The 19,562-nt window shown below is 56.5% G+C and overlaps 1 protein-coding gene across 9 annotated transcripts in view; it reads left to right on the forward strand.

Annotated features, from left to right (window-relative positions):
- Window positions 1-19,562, forward strand: part of Col16a1 (collagen type XVI alpha 1 chain) — a 51,676-nt gene that overhangs the window by 23,081 nt on the left and 9,033 nt on the right. For 3 of the 9 annotated variants that reach the window (XM_052177498.1, XM_052177497.1, XM_052177499.1), the window contains exons 39-60: window positions 2,128-2,154; window positions 2,731-2,790; window positions 2,987-3,034; window positions 3,158-3,211; window positions 6,953-7,006; window positions 7,196-7,228; window positions 9,211-9,327; window positions 9,492-9,533; window positions 9,627-9,713; window positions 10,448-10,492; window positions 11,289-11,333; window positions 12,988-13,041; window positions 13,531-13,584; window positions 14,115-14,168; window positions 15,494-15,538; window positions 15,648-15,701; window positions 15,855-15,890; window positions 16,146-16,208; window positions 18,323-18,394; window positions 18,571-18,624; window positions 19,261-19,305; window positions 19,494-19,538. In XM_052177498.1, the coding sequence (XP_052033458.1) occupies window positions 2,128-2,154; window positions 2,731-2,790; window positions 2,987-3,034; window positions 3,158-3,211; window positions 6,953-7,006; window positions 7,196-7,228; window positions 9,211-9,327; window positions 9,492-9,533; window positions 9,627-9,713; window positions 10,448-10,492; window positions 11,289-11,333; window positions 12,988-13,041; window positions 13,531-13,584; window positions 14,115-14,168; window positions 15,494-15,538; window positions 15,648-15,701; window positions 15,855-15,890; window positions 16,146-16,208; window positions 18,323-18,394; window positions 18,571-18,624; window positions 19,261-19,305; window positions 19,494-19,538 (1,188 nt within the window). The remainder of the gene's footprint in view (window positions 1-2,127; window positions 2,155-2,730; window positions 2,791-2,986; window positions 3,035-3,157; window positions 3,212-6,952; window positions 7,007-7,195; window positions 7,229-9,210; window positions 9,328-9,491; window positions 9,534-9,626; window positions 9,714-10,447; window positions 10,493-11,288; window positions 11,334-12,987; window positions 13,042-13,530; window positions 13,585-14,114; window positions 14,169-15,493; window positions 15,539-15,647; window positions 15,702-15,854; window positions 15,891-16,145; window positions 16,209-18,322; window positions 18,395-18,570; window positions 18,625-19,260; window positions 19,306-19,493; window positions 19,539-19,562) is intronic. The other 6 variants (XM_052177500.1, XM_052177503.1, XM_052177502.1 and 3 more) reach the window with 3 other exon arrangements.

Raw genomic sequence — 19,562 nt, forward strand, 5'->3', positions numbered from 1 at the left:
AATAGAAATTTGGTCACCATTATCCAGCTCCCTCGGTCTCTCCCTTCCTCTCAGGCTCTAGGTAGGAATCACCACCCCACCTGTCTCCCTGTTTGGAGATCCACATGTTTAGCTTCTGAGTAAAGAAAACATGGTCATCCCCATTTTGGGAGCAGGGCCCACTGAGGCCCTGTGCTCAGTCAGCTCTGACTGTCCTGAAAGGCGCTGTTGTGATGATGATTATTGATCTTAGAGACAAAGACGGACACTCTAAGCCAGACTTACCTGGAACTCAGCTGTGTAGCCCAGGCTCATACTGAACTTTTGGAAACCCTCCTCTCAGCTTCCTAAGTGCTGGGGTTGCAGGCACGAGCTAGGAGCTGCTGGGATTTTCACACCCATACACAAGGAGAGCCAAGGCGAGAGAGCAGAGGGTGGGGCTGGGACTGGGAAGCCCAGCCCTTACTGTAAAACCCTGGGTCCCGTCGGGACCATGCACTGAGTGTCTATGGGAATGGAAACGTTTTATTCCACTCTGCCCGAGACAATGGCTCCCATGCCTAACAGACGTGTCTATTGAGCAAATTGCATAGATTAAGTAATAATAAGTGCATTTTCTCATTTTAGTCATCAAAGACCTGTCTAATAGTCAGCTTCTACTCCGCATGAACCCACTAGAATTTTACAAAATGATAATTTTAGCCTGAATCAAAGAAATGCCACCTTTCAGCCAGCCCATGGCCTGCTGGGCCGTGGGCAAATGTATAATTTTTCTTGAGCTTTTGGTAATGTTGAAAATAGCCTAGTGAGCCTATCCTTCCCCTATCCTTTGTAGATCCCTAGAGAAATTGATGTTTGAGTTTGGAGAACGGTGATAGAGTCTGCCTGGTGGTCTGCCAGAGTCTGCGGGACAGGGCTTTGCCCAGGCCGGGAAGGAGTGGTCTGCTTTGCCCAGCAGAACTAGACAATCAGAATCCCTGCCTGTCTCAGGGAGCCCCAGAGTAAAGGTGGAGTTGGAGATTTGTCCCAGAGTAGCTTTGATCCCTGGATGTAAAGGTGGACTGTCCCCCAAGAAGGCAATCATGGGGACCTCTGCAGCAAAGCAACCTCTCTGGGCCGTAGCACATTTGTGTGTTTGCTCAAGCTTCCTTCCTGGTCAGAAGCATTGACAGACTTCTCCCATTATATCCTACCCAGGAGGCCTCCTGGTCTGCCACACACTCACTGTGTGTTACACTCACTAATTGTGTCACACTTACATTCATGTGTCACACTCACTAATTGTGTCACACTCATGAGTCACACTTACCAGATGTGTGTCACACCCATCAGCTGTGTGTCACACCCACTAATTGTGTGTCACACCCACTATATGTGTGACACTCACTAATTGTGTCACACTCATGAGTCACACTTACCAGCTGTGTGTCACACCCACTAATTGTGTGTCGCACTCACCAGCTGTGTGTCACGCTCACTAGTTGTGTGTCACACTATCTGTGTGACACTCACTAACTGTGTCACACTCGTGAGTCACACTCACCAGCTGTATGACTTTAGGCAAGTGATAGTGTCTCGGAGTTGATAAAACAACTTCTGTTCGCCCATCTCAAGTCACAGAGATAGGGAGAATGTGTGCAAAGAGAAAAAGAAGGAAATTGGGATTCTGGACCAGGCTTTGTGTGCTTGGTCATGTGATCTGAAATTTCTTCAAGCCTCAGTTTCCTCATTTGCAAAGCAGAATATCACTGCCCTGCAGGGGCTGGGGTTGGGGGCCCCACCTCATTCACTGATCTCTGGTAGTTGCCCACCTGGTGCAGGGGAGGGGCACACCCTCTCCTCCCTCCCTCCGGCCTCCTCACCCCCTGGCCAGGACCCCTCCTCTGGAATATGGGCACCAGGGAGTCCTGGGCTGCCTCTGTTTGCTATTGTTCTTGTCTAGTCAGGCTGAGTGACCAAATGCCCTGCTGCCACCCAGCCTCACCAGCCGGCCCCGGGCCCTTTCCATCTGGGGCCAAGAGGGGCGGAGAGCACAGACTGGGCTTGCAGGAGCGTCGCTGAGTTCAGGGCCCAGGCAGCAGGGCTCTGTGCTGGACCCGCTTCCCGCTCCCACCTGCTCACCTCTCTGTATTTTTTTTTTCTCTGCAGGGCCAAAAGGGATCACGAGGAGAGAAAGTGAGTGTCTCGGGCCCAGGCTGCTGCCCTTTGTGAGCGGGCTCCTAGAGCCCACAGCCCATAGTAACTGTTCAGGCTGGAGGATGGGCGGCGGCGCCTTGCTGCCCTCAAGCTTCCTGATGCCAGGAACTGTGGGAACTACCCTGACTTCACATAGACGATGGTGACTCGGAATTCAACCATGACCCCAGGAGACCAGAGGACATCGCAGTCCCTTTAGTGGACAGCTGTCCTTCCACAGGGAAGCTGGGTCAGAAGATGAGGCAAGGCAGAGGGACGAGGGACCAGGACAGAAGGACACAGCTCCAGCCAGGGCCTTGGGGAGTGGGGCAGAGAGAGTACGTGGGCAGCGGCTGATGGTGACTTAACTAAATGACCAGTACGCGCCATACACGACCTGTCCCCTGGCACTCTATGGAGTCAAAGTTATGACCGTCCATCTTGGGCAGCTGAGGAGCCTGAGGCCTGTGGGTCGCCTGAAGACATGACGTAGGAGGCTGACCCAGACCTCCCTGGTGAGGTTTCCGGAGGCCTCTCTGTCTTTGCCACCTCAAACCAAGGCTCTTGTCCTGCCAGGGTGACCCAGGAGAGTGTTCCTGTCCTTCCCGGGGAGAGCCCGTCTTTTCTGGCATGCCGGTGAGTGGGGCTGGACTCCTTTTCCTGCCTCCCCCACTGGGGGAGACGCCTGGCTCCTTGCCTCACCCGGTGCCAGTGGGCAGGAGTCCGGCCAGGTTTTGTGTCCAGCCAGTCCCGCCCCCGTGCAGCTCTGTGCTTGGTGTAGACGTTTGCCTATAACCTCTCCCCTTCTTTTGCGACCCCAACTCCTACCCAGGGTGCTCCGGGACTCTGGATGGGCAGCTCCTCGCAGCCGGGCCCGCAGGTGTGTGTGGCTTGTGTCCTCTGTCTTGCCTCCTGTCGCGGCTTTCCCCCGCCATGACACTACTGCCGTCCATGGTGGCAGGGAGCTCTCTTCCCCCCTCTGATTCTGTCTTCTCTCCCACAGGGTCCCCCAGGTGTCCCTGGACCACCAGGTCCCCCCGGAATGCCTGGATTGCAGGTAAAAGGACTAGAGACTAGGAGAGAGTTTGGAGATTGGGGGACAGGGACCAAGCAGTTGTCGGGGCTCCTCCGTGCTAGACCCGAGTGCAGTGTCCTCTGCGCACACGTCTGCTGTGATTTCTTACTGCCATGCTTCCTAGCATGGTGTGTGTGTGGGGGGGCTTACAGATCCCCGGTTTTGACTTGTGGACACCCAGCCTCATTTTGCGGAACGTCCTATTGTGTTTTAGCCCACGCACCCTGATCCAAGCCCAGGTCTGGCAGGAACCCAGGCTCTGAGGCCAAGCTTTATACTGATTCAGAGTGCATGGTTGGAACAGCAGTCAGTATGTGCAGATGTGACACGCATTTCTGCCTATGTGATCTTTTCCACATACAGCTTTAGATGCTGGGATAGAGCAGTGGACCAAACGTTAGTATCCCTGCAAGAGAGACAGACAATAAGCAATGATGATGATGATGATGATGACAGTGGTCCAGACAAGGAGGACGATAAAGCTGTGTGTGTGGGTGGATGGTAGGAGAACAGGGAAGACATTTGTGAAAAATATTAAAGAAGAAAAGGGAAGACAGCCTAGTCAGTAAACCACTCGCAGTGCAAGCTTAAAAACCTGAATTCAGATCCCTCACACCCTCATAAAGAGCCAGGCATGATGGCCCGTGGCTTTAACCCCAGTGCTGGGGAGGCGGAGACAGGTGGATCCCTGCGTGGGCCTTCCTGGCGGCCACTCTGACTGAATTGGGAAGCTCCAGCTTCAGCAAGAAACCATGTCTCAAAAGTGAAGGCAGCGGAAAGCTGGTGGGATCGGTCCACCAATAAAGGCGCTCGCATGCGGGCCTGCTGACCTGACTCCCGTCATGTAGCATTGTGTGTCTGTGTGCATGCACTCGTGCACACACACCCACACACACACACCCCCACAGCACATATGCACACACTCATGCATGCACATATACACACACAAGCACATATACACACACAAGCACATACATGCACACACACATTAAATTAAAATAAGGTGGGGAGCAACTGAGGAAGAGATCCCATGTTAACATCTGGTCTCAACATGCACATGCATACACATGCATGCACATGACTTGTATACACGTACACATGGACATGTACACAATGCAAATAAAAGGTGACATTTGAATCATAATGTAAAGGAAATGCAAGTGAACCTATTGAGAAGAAAACACTTCTGAAGAGGAGCACCCCTGGGGAGGAGCACCCCTGGGGAGGAGCACCCCTGGGGAGATACACTTCTAGCAGGGAAAGCAGCAGGTGCAAAGGCCTAGAAGTGAGAATGTCCATGATGTCCTCAGGAAATAGCTCAGAGGCCAGAGATAGTAAGGAAAGAACATCAGGGGGAGCCGAGATCTGTGTCGCACGTCCATCCTCAGAGCCAGGCAGCCTCAGTTTGAGTCTCCTTTCTGCCATGTGCTCCGTGATACTGGGCAAAGTTACTTAACCTCATGGTGTCTCCACACCTTTATCTATGAAATATAGATAATTATAGCACCTGCCTCAGTGGCTTCTTGTGGGTATTACATAAGCTTGTGAGTGCGCAATGCGTGTGAAATCTTTCCTGGCACACCGTAAATGCCCCAGAGGGTTAGCTATCCCCACAATGTTTACAACTACTATTACCTTACAACCATTGTGCCATTCTGTTGGGGCTTTATGTCATCCCCAGAAGGAAGATGGTACTGCCCCTGTGTCACACCTGGGACAGCTTAAGCTCTGAGAGGTGAGGTCTTGTCCCAGGCCACCCAGCCAGGTATTAAAGTGCAGGGCTTTTCCTAGTAGAGCACTTCCCCCCCCCTTCCTCTGCATTTCAGGACAGTCCTGGGGGAGGGGTCACTCCCCAGGGACCAGAGCCCACACACCACACACTTGGCCGTCCCTGCTCTTGATGAAAGTGTCCAAGCTTCCTGTGCAGTGCCAGCAGCGGTCAGTGATCTGTCAGCAGGGGGCCTGGAGTTTGCCTGTGGAGGCTGAGTCATTCAACGTGACCCATTAACCAGGGAGAGAGAGCTGGCGCAGTGTGAACCGTGCCAAGCCACACTGGGGGAACGAGGGCAGCAAAAAGCGCTGAGTGCAATCCCAGGACCCAGAATCGTATCTGATGCCAGTGGCCGCGACCGACCCGGAGGCTGCCACAAACAGGCACACGGGCCCTGTGCCAGGCTTCTGTGTTCAGGGAGGTGGGGTCAGAGATGGATGTCACTCGAGGCTGCATCGTCCCAATGCCTTCATCCTGATCCATTTTCCAGATGAAAGTGCCTGAGACACAGAGGCTTAGAAATGTGCCCAAGATTTTTAACAACTGGCAGGTAGTAGTCAAACTCGGCTGCATTCCCTGCTTGCACAGGAGAACATGGATGTGTAATTCTGTCAGGCTAAGAAAGAATCGTACTCTCAAACTTGAGCTAATGCAGTAGCACCAGAGAGTGGAACAGTGTAGTAATGGCTGCGGTGTGGCTCAGTTAGTAGGGTGCTTGTCTATCATACAGGAAGCCCTGGGTTGGGTCCCCAACACCCCATAAACTGAGTGAGGTGGCACATGCCTGTAATACCAGCCCTCAGGCAGTAGAGGCCGTGAGATCAGAAGTTCAAGACCATCCTCAGATACATAGTGAGTGTAAGGCCATTCAGGGCTGCATGAGACCAATTATCTAAAAAATATTCAAAGCATTACCCATGTGTCAGGTGCTGTTCTTCTAGACCTCGTGGGCCCCAGTGGGTACTAGAGGAGGCTGGGTGGTGACGCAGCAGTGGGAGCACCTGCTGTGGATAGCAAAGGGGCTACTCAGGGGCAGCTGACCAGTGTTGAAAGCTGGGTCTTGAAGGGAGGTCAGATCTCAGAGCTGGCCCAGGAAATCCTGTACCGGGAAGAGCAGCCGGTGCAGCAATGTGTTCATTCAACACATATTTAATGTGCACCTCCCCCTTGTGGGGTGCTAGAGATTCAAAACTGAGCACCCTTTCTTCTTCAGCAGAGTATTTAATATGCAAATGTGTGTTGTGAACATGCAAGGAAGCTAGAGGCTGGGTGGCAAACTCTAACAGGAGTGTCCCCGGCACAACCTACATCTGGGCTCTGTGCTGTGTCCCTCACAGCATGACCACCTCGAAGCCGCCTGTGCATGACTGTTTTACAGAGAGGGAAACCAAGGCACAGAGTTGGCCTTATACTCTTCCAAAAGTGATTTAGGTGGTGGGGACTTGCACCTAGATGGTCCGATTGTCAGGCATCCAATACTGCAGGGACATATTTCAAGGGACGGGGCACAAATAGGGGACGAAGGAAGGTTGGGAGCCAGTGGTCCTCTCTGGGACACATCTGTCTCACTCAACCTATGACCTTCTCTGAGTCCCTTTGTTTCCAGATGGCGACAAAATGCTTGTAGCCTCCGGGAAACTACAATGCTGATTAATGAGAAAGTATGGGGAAGTGATTTAGAATGGTCCCCAGAGGTCACCCTACAGAAGACCCTCTGCCCAGCTTCGGACCTGCTGCCCAAGGAAATGCTCCCAGTGGAACTACTTTTGAGGACCACTCCTCTGTGTCTCCTTGGCTCCTGAAGCTCCCAACCATGGGAGATCTTGAGGCCAGGAGTAGCCAGAGCTGCCACCTATGCAAGCGCCGGTGACAGGTGGCAGGGCTGCAAGCCCTAGCAAGGAGGTCACTAGGCTGGGAGAAGAGTCTGATCTCTTGTTTCTTTTCTGCTTCAGGGAGTGCCTGGACACAACGGATTGCCAGGACAGCCTGGGCTCACTGCCGAGCTGGTGGGTATCAGCCAGGACACCCTGGCCATCATCCTGCCTGTCCTTCCTGGGAACGAACTGGCCATGCAATCCTGTTAGCTCTGGTGGTGGTGGGGGTCCTTCACTCTCCATCTTGAGGCCGGATGACTCCTCCAGGCTGTTGTAAGCTTGCCCTCCCAGCCAGCTAGAACATGCACCTGTCTCTTGCAGGGATCCTTACCCATCGAGAGGCACCTCCTCAAGGTAAGAAGCCACAGAGAGGCCGCTGGCAGGTGTCACCACGGGGATTCTCACAGCAGGTGCTCAGATGCCTGCCACCTAACTGCTGCAGGTTGAGCCTGCCTGTTCCCTGCTGTGGGGGAAGGGCCTTCTAAGCAGCTGTCTGCTTAGAAGGGCTTGGCTGGGCCTCTGGCTGCAAACAACCCTCTAGGTAACATTTGCGGAGTGAATGCTTAAAGGGAGGCCACAAATGTCCCCACCTGCTGCATTCCTGGTGACAGAACCCAGCCTGAAGTCAGCTCACAGCGGCTGACAAAGGAGCACCCTAGCACCCGGGTCATACCAAGGCAGGTCCCCCAAGCCTCCAAGGCATGACGCAGAGTGTGACAGTGAAGTGGTATGGGGGTGGGTGGGTGTCTGTTTGAAAAGACTTCATCACCAGGAGGGTGGGGAGGGGGGAGGGACTTTAAAAAAGAAGCAGCTATGGAGGAGAGTCGGCCTGCAGTCCTGCTGCCAAAGGGCTGTGGTCTGGTCTGGCTGACCAAGCCATTAGGAGCCTCCTCTCCCCTTGCTTAGTGACCTCCAGAAATGACATGAGCTGGGTCATTCCTGCAGACTAACTTCAAAGTCCTGAACCTCTCTCAAGGAGTGTGGCATCCTCAGGATACCCCTGCCCACGAATCCTCCTCTAGCTTCTCTCTCGGGCACAGGCTAGTCAGTGTCACAGCCATTATGCCTCCCGGTGAGCTTTGGTCGGGGCACAGTATAAGGGCTATCTGCTCTGCCTCCGCCCTTTTTGAATCACGGATGTTTCCAGAAGGAGGAGTGGCTGAGTTAACCCAGCAGCAGCAGCCCCCGAGCTGCAGCACAGTAAGGTTGTGGCAAGGAGTTCCCAGCTCTTCTCTCCTGGTCTCAGGGGAGCCTGAGTCCCCCAGGTCCTGCCCTCCAGGCAGTGATGAGGTGACTCCAACCCCAGATGGAGCTATGTTATCTCACATGTTGGCTTTGTAATCAAGGGTGCCACAAAAGGTCTGACACAGAAACTGAACTCAGGCTGTAATAGAGGTCAGATGGCAGCCTGGGGAGCTAGCCAGGAGACAGTGGTCACCATGTCCACACGCAGCCCAGGGACAGTGCTGACTCTGGACAGACAGGCAGGGACCAATCCGGCTCACCTGGACGAATCACAGTGCCTCTTTTGAATATCGCCTTTCTTATCTCTACAATGCTCATAACACACCCGGCCTTGCTGTGCCCTGGGGACTGAATGTACCGAGGCCCATTATAACCTGTGGCCTTGTGTGTGCTGTGGAAATGGCCGTCAGTATTAGGAGTTGCTAGGAATAGAGTGAGCACGGGGCTCCTGCCTCAGGCCCCAGCACCACGCCTGCCTGTGACAGGGGAGCTCCAGGCTCCCCATGGCCCTGGAACAAGAGACTAGCTTTACCAATGGCTTCTGTCAGTCTCTCAGAGAGTCTGTGACCAAACAAGGCTTCCTGATCCAGAGGAAGCCTTTCCTATAAGGACAGTTCAGACCCAGGGACCTGTGGAGCCTGTGACAGTCGGTGAGCTACAGGCCCGCCCCAGGAGCATAGAGGGCCTGTTCCTCCTGCGGCTGCCTCCTGGCATCCCCAGGCAGAGGTGCTGGCACTGGGAGCCAGCTTTCTTATCCTGGATCCTTGGGGCTTGTCCTCGCCGCGGGTGCAGGTTGCAGGAACAGGCGGGACAGATGGTCCCTCTGCGGGTCCCTCCGCCTCCTCCCACACGCCTGTCTGGAAAGCGCTCTGGCTTGGCCCTACCTGAGCCTCTTCCTGGAGGAGACTCAGCCAATTGCTGTGATCGGGTCCCCTGAGGACAGAGCGGAGCTGCTGCAGGGATGAGGCTGGGGAGGGAGAGTGTGAGGTTGAAGAACTGCTGGGCAGGGTGCCCGGGCAGCCCCTAGGAAGAAGGCTTTTCCTGCCCATCTCTGACCTGGGTCCTTCTGCCATTCCCGTTTTCCCCATCAGAGCATCTGTGGTGACTGTGCTCAGGGCCAGACGGCCCATCCAGCCTTCCTTCTGGAGAAAGGAGAAAAGGGGGACCAGGGCGTCCCTGGCGTGCCAGGTTTCGACAACTGTGCCAGGGTAGGAACTGGGCAGAGGCAGGCCGGTATAGGAGGGCTCCCTGGTGTCCGAGGGCTCCCTGGTACAGGTCGAGACTGGGCCAGGAGAGTGGGCAAGCCTGGTGTGTGCATGCCAGAGGCCTCCTGACCAGCCTTACCTAACAGAGCCTCTCTTGTCTACCACAGTGCCTCATAGAGAGGGAGCGCCCAAGAGCTGAGGAGGCCAGGGTGAGTGGTGGTGCTCCCCTTCATCCATCCCTCCTGCCCCGGCCCCCTCCCTCAAATTCATGTGCCCACCATGTCTGTCCCCCTCACCCCCAGGGAGACAACAGTGAAGGAGAACCTGGCTGTCCTGGGAGCCCTGGCCTGCCTGGTCCTCCAGGGATGCCAGGCCAAAGAGGAGAAGAGGTGAGACTGAGGAGTGAGCCCTCCTCCAGGCAGGGCCTCAGAGGCGCGGGGGTCCACAGGTGCCCCGGCAGTCCCTGCTCCCCGACTTTCCCAAGGCCCGGAGCCCCCACCTCTTGGCCTTCCAGGCACGCAGGTTCCTGGCTGCCTCCCCTCTTAGCACCCCTCTTCTCCAGGCCTGCTTCCCCACGCAGCAGTCAGGTCTGTTAGCTTCTCAGTGAGGCCTTCGTGGACTCCCCTTTCTAAAATGGAAGTTCCTGACACTCCTACACCCCACGTGCTCTCTCAGGCTCCCACACCCCACGCGCCCCCCTTTTCCTTCATTGTCCTAATTGGCAGCCAACACTCGGGGTGCCCACCACCTTCTTCAGGACCGCTCCACAGGTGTGAACTGAGCACCAGCTATGTGCCAGCCGTGTTCCATCTGTAACTGTTCACCTCGCCTCTAGGACATAAGTGCCATGAAGCGGGGATTTTAATGTTTTGTTTATGGCTATGTTTCCAACCCCTGGGCTTGTGCCCGGGCACATAATAGCTGCTCAATAAATGTTTGTTGGATGACTGAATGAACTGAATGAAAGGCCATTTCAGCATCAGCTAAGTGGTTCTGCTTCGGCATCAGCAGCGGCTCTCTCCTGTCTGCAACTGCAGGGAGCGAGCGGGGAGAAGGTGCAGAAACACGGGTCACCCTGAGGCCTCCTCATTTCTTCATCTACTTCCTTTGGTTTCTTCTGCAGGGTCCACCAGGCATGAGGGGCTCCCCTGGTCTTCCAGGCCCTATTGTAAGTATCCCTGGTATCCTGGTCTGTTTGAACAGATCTCAGAAAGGCCTAACCCACACACTATTCTGCCTCTAGGCAGGGACACCCACTGCCCTTACCTGCCCCTCATGAGAGCATCTTCTGGGGCTGTGCTCTCTCACTCGGAGTACCCTGAAGCACCGTGCTCCGCCCCACTCCCTGAGGACCCGCTTAGGGAAGGCCCTCCCTCGGGGGCATGCATTTGGGTCTCTCCCTCCCCCCCCCCCCCCCCGTTCAGTTCTACTCTAGGGACCCAGGCCGCCCCATGGCCAGCACAGTAACACTGTACAGCCTGATCTCACCGCTCACCTTAACACCAGTTCCTACAAGGGCCTGGAGGGCGCCCTCCATGGCTCTGTGGGGCCGTCTCTAGGGAAGACTACAAACACCAGGCCAGGGGTCTCTACCCAGAACTCACAGGGATGTTGGTGACTCAGGAAAGATGTGGCTAGAAAAATGGAAAGTGCTGGTAATATGCTCTTTGGAGAAGAAACGTGGAGGCCTTGGGCTACTCACCCGAGGGACCTTGGTGGTCAGGTGGTGAGGGAGGGGTGCAGAGCCAAACCGAAGAAGCTCTGCACTCCACCAAAGGCCGACTGGGGAGCCCTGGGAAGGGTTTCCTGCCTGCAGAGGATCCCATTTAGGGTAACAGTGGCCACCCTCTGCTAAGGTTCCCTTTCCGTAACCTTGAAAAGCTCCCCACCAGAGCCACAGTGCCTCTAGGCTCCCCCAGGGTGACCGCTCTTGTGAGATGTGACCTGCCTGTTTCTCCCACCAGGGCCCCCCAGGTTTTCCTGGTGCTGTTGGCTCCCCCGGATTGCCCGTAAGAACCTAGCAGCACTCCATCCCCCTTCCTGCCAGCCAGGTCTCTGTGGCTTCCGCTTGTCCCCCCCTCCTGTTGTGCCATCTCCTCCACCCCCTCCGTGTCCTGGTGTTCTGTTCATTGTCCCCCACAGGCATGGTAGCTAACGACACAGGTTCCCTTGGGTCCCAGCGGCTCAGCTCGGCTCTCTGGTCTCTGACTTCTCTCCATGCTCCCTCGGCCTCTCCAGTGCTTTCTCCTAGGTTCTCTCCTTCACCCCCACCCCCGCCATTTCCTTTTCCTTTCCCACATGTCATCCCCCCCCCCCCCCCCCAGTCTCTTTTGCCTTCTCACTGGAAGTTGGTGACTCTAGGAAGGGATTCCCTCTATCTCTCCGTCTCCCTCCTGCTTCCTGCTTCCCACCACTGCCGTGTAGACTGAAGATTTGCTGAAAGTAGTTCTTGGGGCCCTGCCAGGCACCTGGCTCTGTGCCCGGCAGAGATGCCAAAGCTTTAGGGCTTCACACTGCAGGCTGGCACAGGTCAGCTGCCCGGCTGCCTGGTATGCCTGTCCAGAGGCGCTCTGGGGAGTCACAGGCAGCTCTGCGTGCGCCCTCCCCTGCGGCTAGAGGGAACCCATGGCCTCCTCTTCTTCCCTCTTCCTTGGCTCCAAGCCGTCTGCCCCAAGGCTGGGCATGTGGTGCCAGCCTGCTGGGTTTCCGGGGGTTAGGGCCCTGCCCCACCATCCTAGGGCCTTGGGCTGATCCTTTGGCCTGGTGTCGTTAATTGCTCTGTCTTGTCACTGTCATTGTCACAGGTGTGTTTACATCGTAACCCCGCCCCCCATCCTCATTGTTGCTTTCTCCTGGGTCATGGAAGCTAAACCCCTTGTTTGTTGGATTCTTGTTCCCTGGCTGGCTCTGGTCCTCTCAGGAGTGGTGGTGAAGGCCAGGGGCCAGGGGCCAGGGGCCAGGTCCCCTCCTTGTCACATTTCCATCTGTTCCCATGTCTTTATCCCTGGCCGGACCACGTCTGTTTCTGCTTGCTTGGGTGAAGGGGCCATCTGTCTGTCTAGCCATCTGTCTTGTGTCGTGGAGAGGTTTGGGTACCATTCTAGCAGGTGGGAGGGAGAAGGGGGCGGCTGAGATGTTTTCAGTGTTGGAGTTGTGGTGATCAGGGCGAGGAATGAGGGGCTGTGATGGAAACCAATGTCCCTCTCCCCGTTAGCAAGTGCCATGGGACTGCTCTGGAGAGAACCCCCTTGGGCCTTTCCCTTGTGTCCCTCGAGATTGGGCTTGGGTGGGAACTGGGACAGGTAAGTGACATGGTGACATTGAGAGCGTCATTTGTGGGGGCACCTGTCCCGACAGCCCCCCTCTGAAGGAGCATGCATCTCCTAAAGGTGCATTTCAGACAGCCTCTGCCATAGGCTGCGACAGTGACGGTGACCTGGGGGCCTGCCCGGCGGCCTCTCTGGAGCTGTGTTCCCGGGAGGCGCACATACGTCTGGACTTACTCTTCCAGAGTCCACCTAAGGCAGTCACTTTGCCAGGGACACTGGGTTGCCACTGGGGACCTTTGTGCAGAGTGGGAAGAGGCAGGCATGGGGCAGGGAAAGGCCTGGGCTAGGTAGGGATTAGCTTCCTCTGCAGTTTCTCATGGTTTCTCTCTCTAAGGGTCTTCAAGGGGAGCGAGGCCTCACAGGCCCGACTGGAGACAAGGGAGAACCGGTAAGATGAGGCGGAGGAGCTGGCGGAGGTGGGGGTCGGGGCTGGGGTGGCCACTGAGTAGAAGTAGGGAGGTGCTTTTTGAAATCCTCAGCCCGGCTCCAGAAGGGCTGAAGGCCACAAAGGGCCGCACACCCCTTGGATCCAAGCCACTCGGTGTCCACTCGCACTCGCACCCTGGGAGCACATACCGCTCCGGCTCCTGTATACCACTGCCAGCGGGCCCTCCCCTTCCCTCAGCCCCTAGCACCGGTGCTCCCTTCTTGCATGCTCAGTCCTCCCCACCTCACTCTAGGCCTCCCATCCTGCTCTGCTCCCGGGCTCTGGTGAGCCTTTGACACCTAGCGTAGAGAACCTGGGCTTGGGAAATGGTCCAGAGCAGTAACTGGGCGCGGGTGGGCGGGCACTGCTGGATGGCAGAGCAGGGTGTTCAGGTTTGGGTCACAGAAGTGTTGAGGACTGGTCCATCACCGTGTCTGCCTTCCTTTGCAGGGTCCTCCAGGACAGCCTGGCTACCCAGGTGCCATGGGCCCCCCAGGACTGCCGGTCAGTAAGAGAGCTCTGGTTCTGGGGGTACAGGAGGTGCAGGCTGGTGGTGAGAACAGGGCCAGGCAGGGTGCCCTCAACTGGGTTCCTTCTTTCCCAGAATTGAGTCTCTGTCAGACCATCATGTTGACCCCCCCTACCCTACTTTGGCTCCCTTGGTAATATGGCTGGCCCCCACCATTTCGATAGAGGAAGGAAAGAGACACTGTTGGAAGTCACTATGCGTCCCAGGCTCAGGAAGAACTGAGATTCGCCTCCCAAGGGGTTTGGGGAGAGAGAGGGAGACACCTGAGAGGTGCCACCCCTTGCAAAGGTCCCCTCAGAATGGGTGTGTCCCACTTTCCAGCATGGGCCACAGTGGCGGGTAGGAGGCCCTACTGGCTACCGTCTTTTCCCTCTTCCCCTACTTTGGTCCCCTCAGCCTTCAGGTGCCAGCTGCAGCCCCCCACCCCATCCCCCACCTCCACCCCCGCCTTGCATCAGCACCACCCTAGGCAGGCCACAGAGCTAATTCTGCTGTTGCTCCTCAGGGTATCAAGGGAGAACGAGGGTACACTGGCCCCGCGGGAGAGAAGGGGGAGTCGGTAAGCTGCAGCGTGGGAATGGATGTGATGTGAGCTTCAAACGGGGTGCCCCCCACCCCGGCCATCTCCATCAGCTGGATTGGAGATCTTCCTGTGAGGAGAAGCCTGTGACCCCTGTTGCCCCTGCCCCAGTCACTCCAGCTGCGGCTCTGCACAGGCTGGTGGCTGCGGAGGCGGAGGCTGTGAGGAGATCCCAGCAGGCTTCTTGTAGAGAAGGCGACTGAGGAGGAGAAGGGCCCAGCCAGCTGGCAGAATTCCCCTCTCCTGCCAAATCAGGGCCAGGAGCTTTTCTTCTTCTATTGAGGCCACCTTCGTGGGGGTCCTACACTGAGGGAAGGAGCTGAGGTCACAGGCTCCTGAGTGACATGACTCACCCAGAGTCCTGAAGCCAGCCAGGGAGTTAGCGGTGGTGGAGGCCGAGTGGAACCTCAGCCCTCATGTCTGCGACCTGCTAAGCTAGAACTGGAGCCTTCTCTCTCCCTCTCACAAATGCCAGCAAGGCCTTGTGGGAATCTGGCAACCCTGTTGCCTTCTACTCTGTCACAGGATGGTCTCCTAGGCATGCTGGGTGCTGCGAGTCCTTCCGAGGAGTCTGCACTGAGCAAAATAGGCCTCATGAGCCCTGCCCTGCAGCAAGAAGCAGATAAAACATGGATGGATGGATAGATAGGTAGACAGACAAACAGACAGGAATGTTGAGAGCTAAGAGCCCTGAACAGAGTGGGGTTAGGTAACGGGGTTGGGGTAGCATGAGGGTGCTGTAGAAGAGGGAGAGGTGGTCCCCAAGGAGGAACAGGGGAGGCTGGAGCTGTGCTGTGCCCATACGGAGCGGGAGGTCATGGGTGGCTCCTGGCAGGAACAGCATTGGTTCCCTAAGGGTTCAGAAGACACAGAAGGAGTGACGAATGGTGGGCATTCCAGACAGAGGGGATAGCAACGCACAGGCCCGAGGGTGCGACCCAAGAGCGCATGCTCAGGGAACAGCAGTCTGCACAGAGCACAGCACAGCGGAGGGAGCTGGAGAGGGGGGTGAGCAGGAAAGGGTGGTCGGTGACAGATTACAGGATGCCTGTAAATCCAGCCCGAGTGGAAAGAGTACGGTACGGCTCAGAGTGACATAGTCAGAGCTGGGCCTACAAAAGAGATTACCTCATATCTGTTGGCCAGACTGGCGTAGACCAGGAGGTAGCAGGATTAGTTAGCAGGCTGGTTCCAGGGGACTGAAGGGACAGGTGGACAGGACACTCCCACCTCATGCTCTGCCTACTCCCGGGCCTCCTTCCTCATGTTTCCCAGTGACTGATTCTCTTCCTTTGGGTCCCCAGGGCCCACCAGGATCTGAAGGCCTTCCAGGTCCCCAAGGTCCAGCGGTGAGTGAGCAGGGTATGGAGAGGGGGAGGGGAGGAGTGTCCTGGCCCCTCCCTGTGGACCGAGGACAGGAAGATTGGGCTCCAACTGCATTCTCCTCTGTGGTCACAGGGTCCCCGAGGAGAGCGAGGCCCCCAGGGCAGCTCTGGAGAGAAGGGAGATCAGGTGAGCATTGTCTGGGAAGTTGAGGGTGTGTGTCCCAGATCTTCACCTGCTAGTCCTCTTGGACAATGCTTGTAGACTTGTGGCTACCCCGACCTGGTCCTCTTTCTACCTGAGTATCCAGGCGGGGCCTGATCCCCTTACTTCTTCCCCTAGGGATTTCAAGGCCAACCAGGCTTTCCAGGCCCACCGGTGAGTAAAGACACAAAAGTTCCCTGTAAGACGGTCCCATTGGGAGGAGCAGGGCCTGCTGGGTGAACATGAGCTTGGGACAGGGAGGCAGGAGGTGGGAGAAACAGCCCAGGTGGCTCTGATAGATTCAGGAGCCAGACCTGAAGAGCAGGGCCTCATGGGTAGCCACGGAGGGGCAGGCAGATAGATGGAGCCCACCCGGAAAGAAGGAGAAGGAGCCTGCCTTCATCCCTGCCCACTTCTTCGTTGGTACAGGGTCCTCCAGGATTCCCAGGCAAGGCTGGAGCCCCTGGCCCACCCGGCCCCCAGGCAGAGAAGGTGAGTTGAACCCCACCTCTGCCAAAGCCAGGCAACTCTGTGACGACCCGTCAGGAAATCCACAGCCGAGTCCATTACTGCCAGGCTGTGCTCACCAACTGATGGCTCCGAGGATGGTCCCATACCCTCTCCTAACCCTCCCTGCGCCCGGCTCAGCCTTTGAGCAGCCTGGGCTCCTACTGCCAGGAGATTGGCAAAAGCAGTTGGGGGCGAAGGCACGGGGATGGTAGAGGCCGGTAACTAGACTGTGACAGGCCAGCCTCAGCCAGCTTCATTTCTCAAGGGGAAGCAGAGGGGGCAAGGGGCCAGGGAACGGATGAAACTGGGACCCCTTGAGTGGAGGCGTACCTGGAGGGGAGGGTGTGCCTCTCCCTGCAAGCTGTCTCCAAGGGCCCTGAAGACACAGGGTCACCTGTGATTTTGTGATAATCTAGGGACAGCAGCATTGGAACTCCGCAGGGTTGACTGTAAAACTACCTTAGTAAGCTAGGCACATAGCCCTGCTGTGGTTGGGAGCCGACATCCCTGGCTCAGCAGAAGCTGGGGCACCCTCGTGAACTGGGTAGGAGCTGGAGGAGACCCCAAGCTTGATTTCTAAGCTTTGGGTGGAGGAGGGGTCCCCAGGGCGCTGTGATGGCCTGCAGTTTCTGGGAGCCTCTTTTCTCTGAAGACACATATTACCCTCTCACTGTACAAGTGAGAAATAAACCTGCTGGGAGACCCGAAAGGGAAGACCCAGGGCACACAGCGTCTTAGAGTCAGAAATGAGTGTCCAACCTCTGCACCTCCCCAGGCTGGTGCCCATCAGGTGTAGGTGGACCTATGGTGGCTGTCAGCTCCATCTCATGCCTGCCTTCCCAGTGAAGGCTGGAGGCGGTAGCCAAGTCCTGCTTAGGCTGGCCATTGCAGAGAATCCCAAACTGCTAGGTGGAGGCGCTTCATCTCAACTCTCAGCGGGGCTGACATTGGCTAGAACTGTGCTGACCCCTCCTGGCAGATGGTGGTATTGCAACACCCTTGACTTTCTGCCCTGTAGCTATGTCTGTCCTTTTCCTTTCTGTAATCGCCCCCCCCCCCGAAATTCCCCCCTCCCCAAGATCGGGACGGTGCTTCTCCCCAGGGGAAACAGCAACCTTTTCTTAAGCATCTTACCGTCCAGTACACATGCCTATTCTCCTCATCACTGCCCTGCTTTGGGCTTTCAATGGTTCTATGGCCGTTTGCAGGTGATTTTACAGTCCCCGAGTCTTTTATTAGACCAAAGTTCATGTGCAACCTCATAGAAAACACAAACAAGTGAGGAGGCTCTGGATAAGAGCTGGAAGAGGGTTCTGGGATCTTGTCCTCTGGGCCAGAAACCTACTTTACCCTCCCTGTGTCAAGGGTTCCCCTCCAACTCACAGGATGCTGAGAACCGATTTCAAAGCCACTGGTCTGTTTCTTGACTGTGTGCCACACGTTACTCAGGGCCCCTCCCAGTCCGGCGCCCACCTCCCCAGCCTTGTCTCCCAATCCATCTACCCTAAGGGTCCTGACACCAGGACAGGCAGGCATGGGACCACTTCCAAATCTCTCTCTCCTAGGTTCCCTCTAGCTTCCCTCCTGCCTCATTCCAGGCATCCTTCGGAGTCCACCATCTGGTGACACTCCTGTGACATTTTCCCTAAGCCCTGGTCACCGTGGACCTCCACCCCCATCCCTGAGCTCCGCAGCTCCATCCTCACAAAGCTGATGTGGTGTACTGTCATTTACTCTGGCAGGCCCGTGGCCCTGAAGGGACCACAAGACCCTGGAGTACAGGAATCTCCTCAGCTTTTTCACCTTGAGGCATGAAAATCCACACACAGAGAATGCTATTAGAGCAATATAAATTAAATGCATCCACCCACCCACGCACCTACCGGCCTCTGGGACAACCCTGAGAAGGGGCTGGTTTAAGCAAGCTCTCTCTCTCTCCCCATAAAGAAAGCAATGAAGGAAAGTGGGCCTTGGAAGGCGAGGACATAGGTTCTTAGGAAGGGTGGAACCAAGGCCAGAAGCCAAATGTCCTGATTCCCAGGGACCCCCCCCCCCAGCACCCCTGGCCCTGATGTTATTGGGTGTTGCTGTTTCAGGGCAGTGAAGGGCTTCGTGGTCCCTCAGGCTTGCCTGGTTCCCCTGGGCCACCAGGCCCTCCTGGGATTCAGGTGAGTGTGTGCCCTCTGGGCCCGATGGTATGTGGGACGGAGTACCTGTGTGCGTGTGCATGTTGTGGTAACGGTGTGAGTTGGGTAAGAGGTAGAGACAGCCCTGGGGCTGGGTCAGACTTCTCTCCTTCCAAGCTCTAGAGCAGCATTTAGCAGCGCCTTCCTCTTGTGTGCAGGGCCCTGCTGGGCTGGACGGACTGGACGGGAAGGACGGCAAGCCTGGCCTGAGGGTAAGATGGGGCTGGGAGGGAGGCAGGAGCCCTCCCCTGCTGACGAGGTGCACCGAGGAGTCACCCTTGATCAGGGCATCCAAGTCTCCTCTAGCGCTGCTCCTCGTCCCGGCTGGCATCACAGTCCCTGGCCTCTCACGTCTCCTAACAGACTTAGCCAGGTTAAGTGAATTGGATGGTGACAGAGATGCCACTTAGATCCCCAAACCCAGAGAAAGTGAGTATTCTGGAAAGAATAAGGCTGTTAGCCATGACAGGCCTGAGCAGGCCCTGGCTCATTGGTTGAGTTTTTTCTGGGCAATCAAAGAAATGGGAACGAGGCAAAGGGGGTGGGGGGGCAGCTATCAAGGTCATTTCCCATCTTTAACCAAAGAAACAAAGCCAAGGCCCACAGAGGGGCTGGGACGTGTTCATGGATAGAGGCTGAGTCAGGGTGGGCTGGGACCCATTCATGGTCCCCAGCCAGTCAGAGGCTGAGCCAGGCTGAAACAGTTCCCTCTGCCCCGTCTGCCCTGTCTGCCCTGTCTAAGGTTCCCAGCATGTCCTGGGAATGGAGATTCAGAAGCACAGTGGGGTGGAGGGTGAGTCAGTCAAGGCTGAATCCAACCTCCTCAAGGCTCCCTTTTCTTCCCCTAGGGGGACCCAGGTCCCGCCGGCCCTCCTGGACTCATGGGACCTCCAGTAAGTTGAGCTGAAGGAAGGAGCTGGCAGCTCTGAGCCCCTCCCGGCTCTCCTCAGAGCCTCCATATCCTCATGCTATGCCTGCAGTAGACTCCACTGATGTGGCCTGAGCAGGAAGGGGTGGGGGCATCTCAGGTAGAGGCGAGATAGAGGTGAGATGCACCACATCTCCCTGCCTTTCCTTCCAGGGCTTCAAGGGGAAGACAGGGCATCCCGGCCTCCCTGGGCCTAAGGTAAGGAGGACTCCTGCTCACAGG

Source organism: Apodemus sylvaticus, chromosome 3, assembly GCF_947179515.1.
Source record: "Apodemus sylvaticus chromosome 3, mApoSyl1.1, whole genome shotgun sequence".
NCBI classification, from domain to species: Eukaryota; Metazoa; Chordata; class Mammalia; order Rodentia; family Muridae; genus Apodemus; species Apodemus sylvaticus.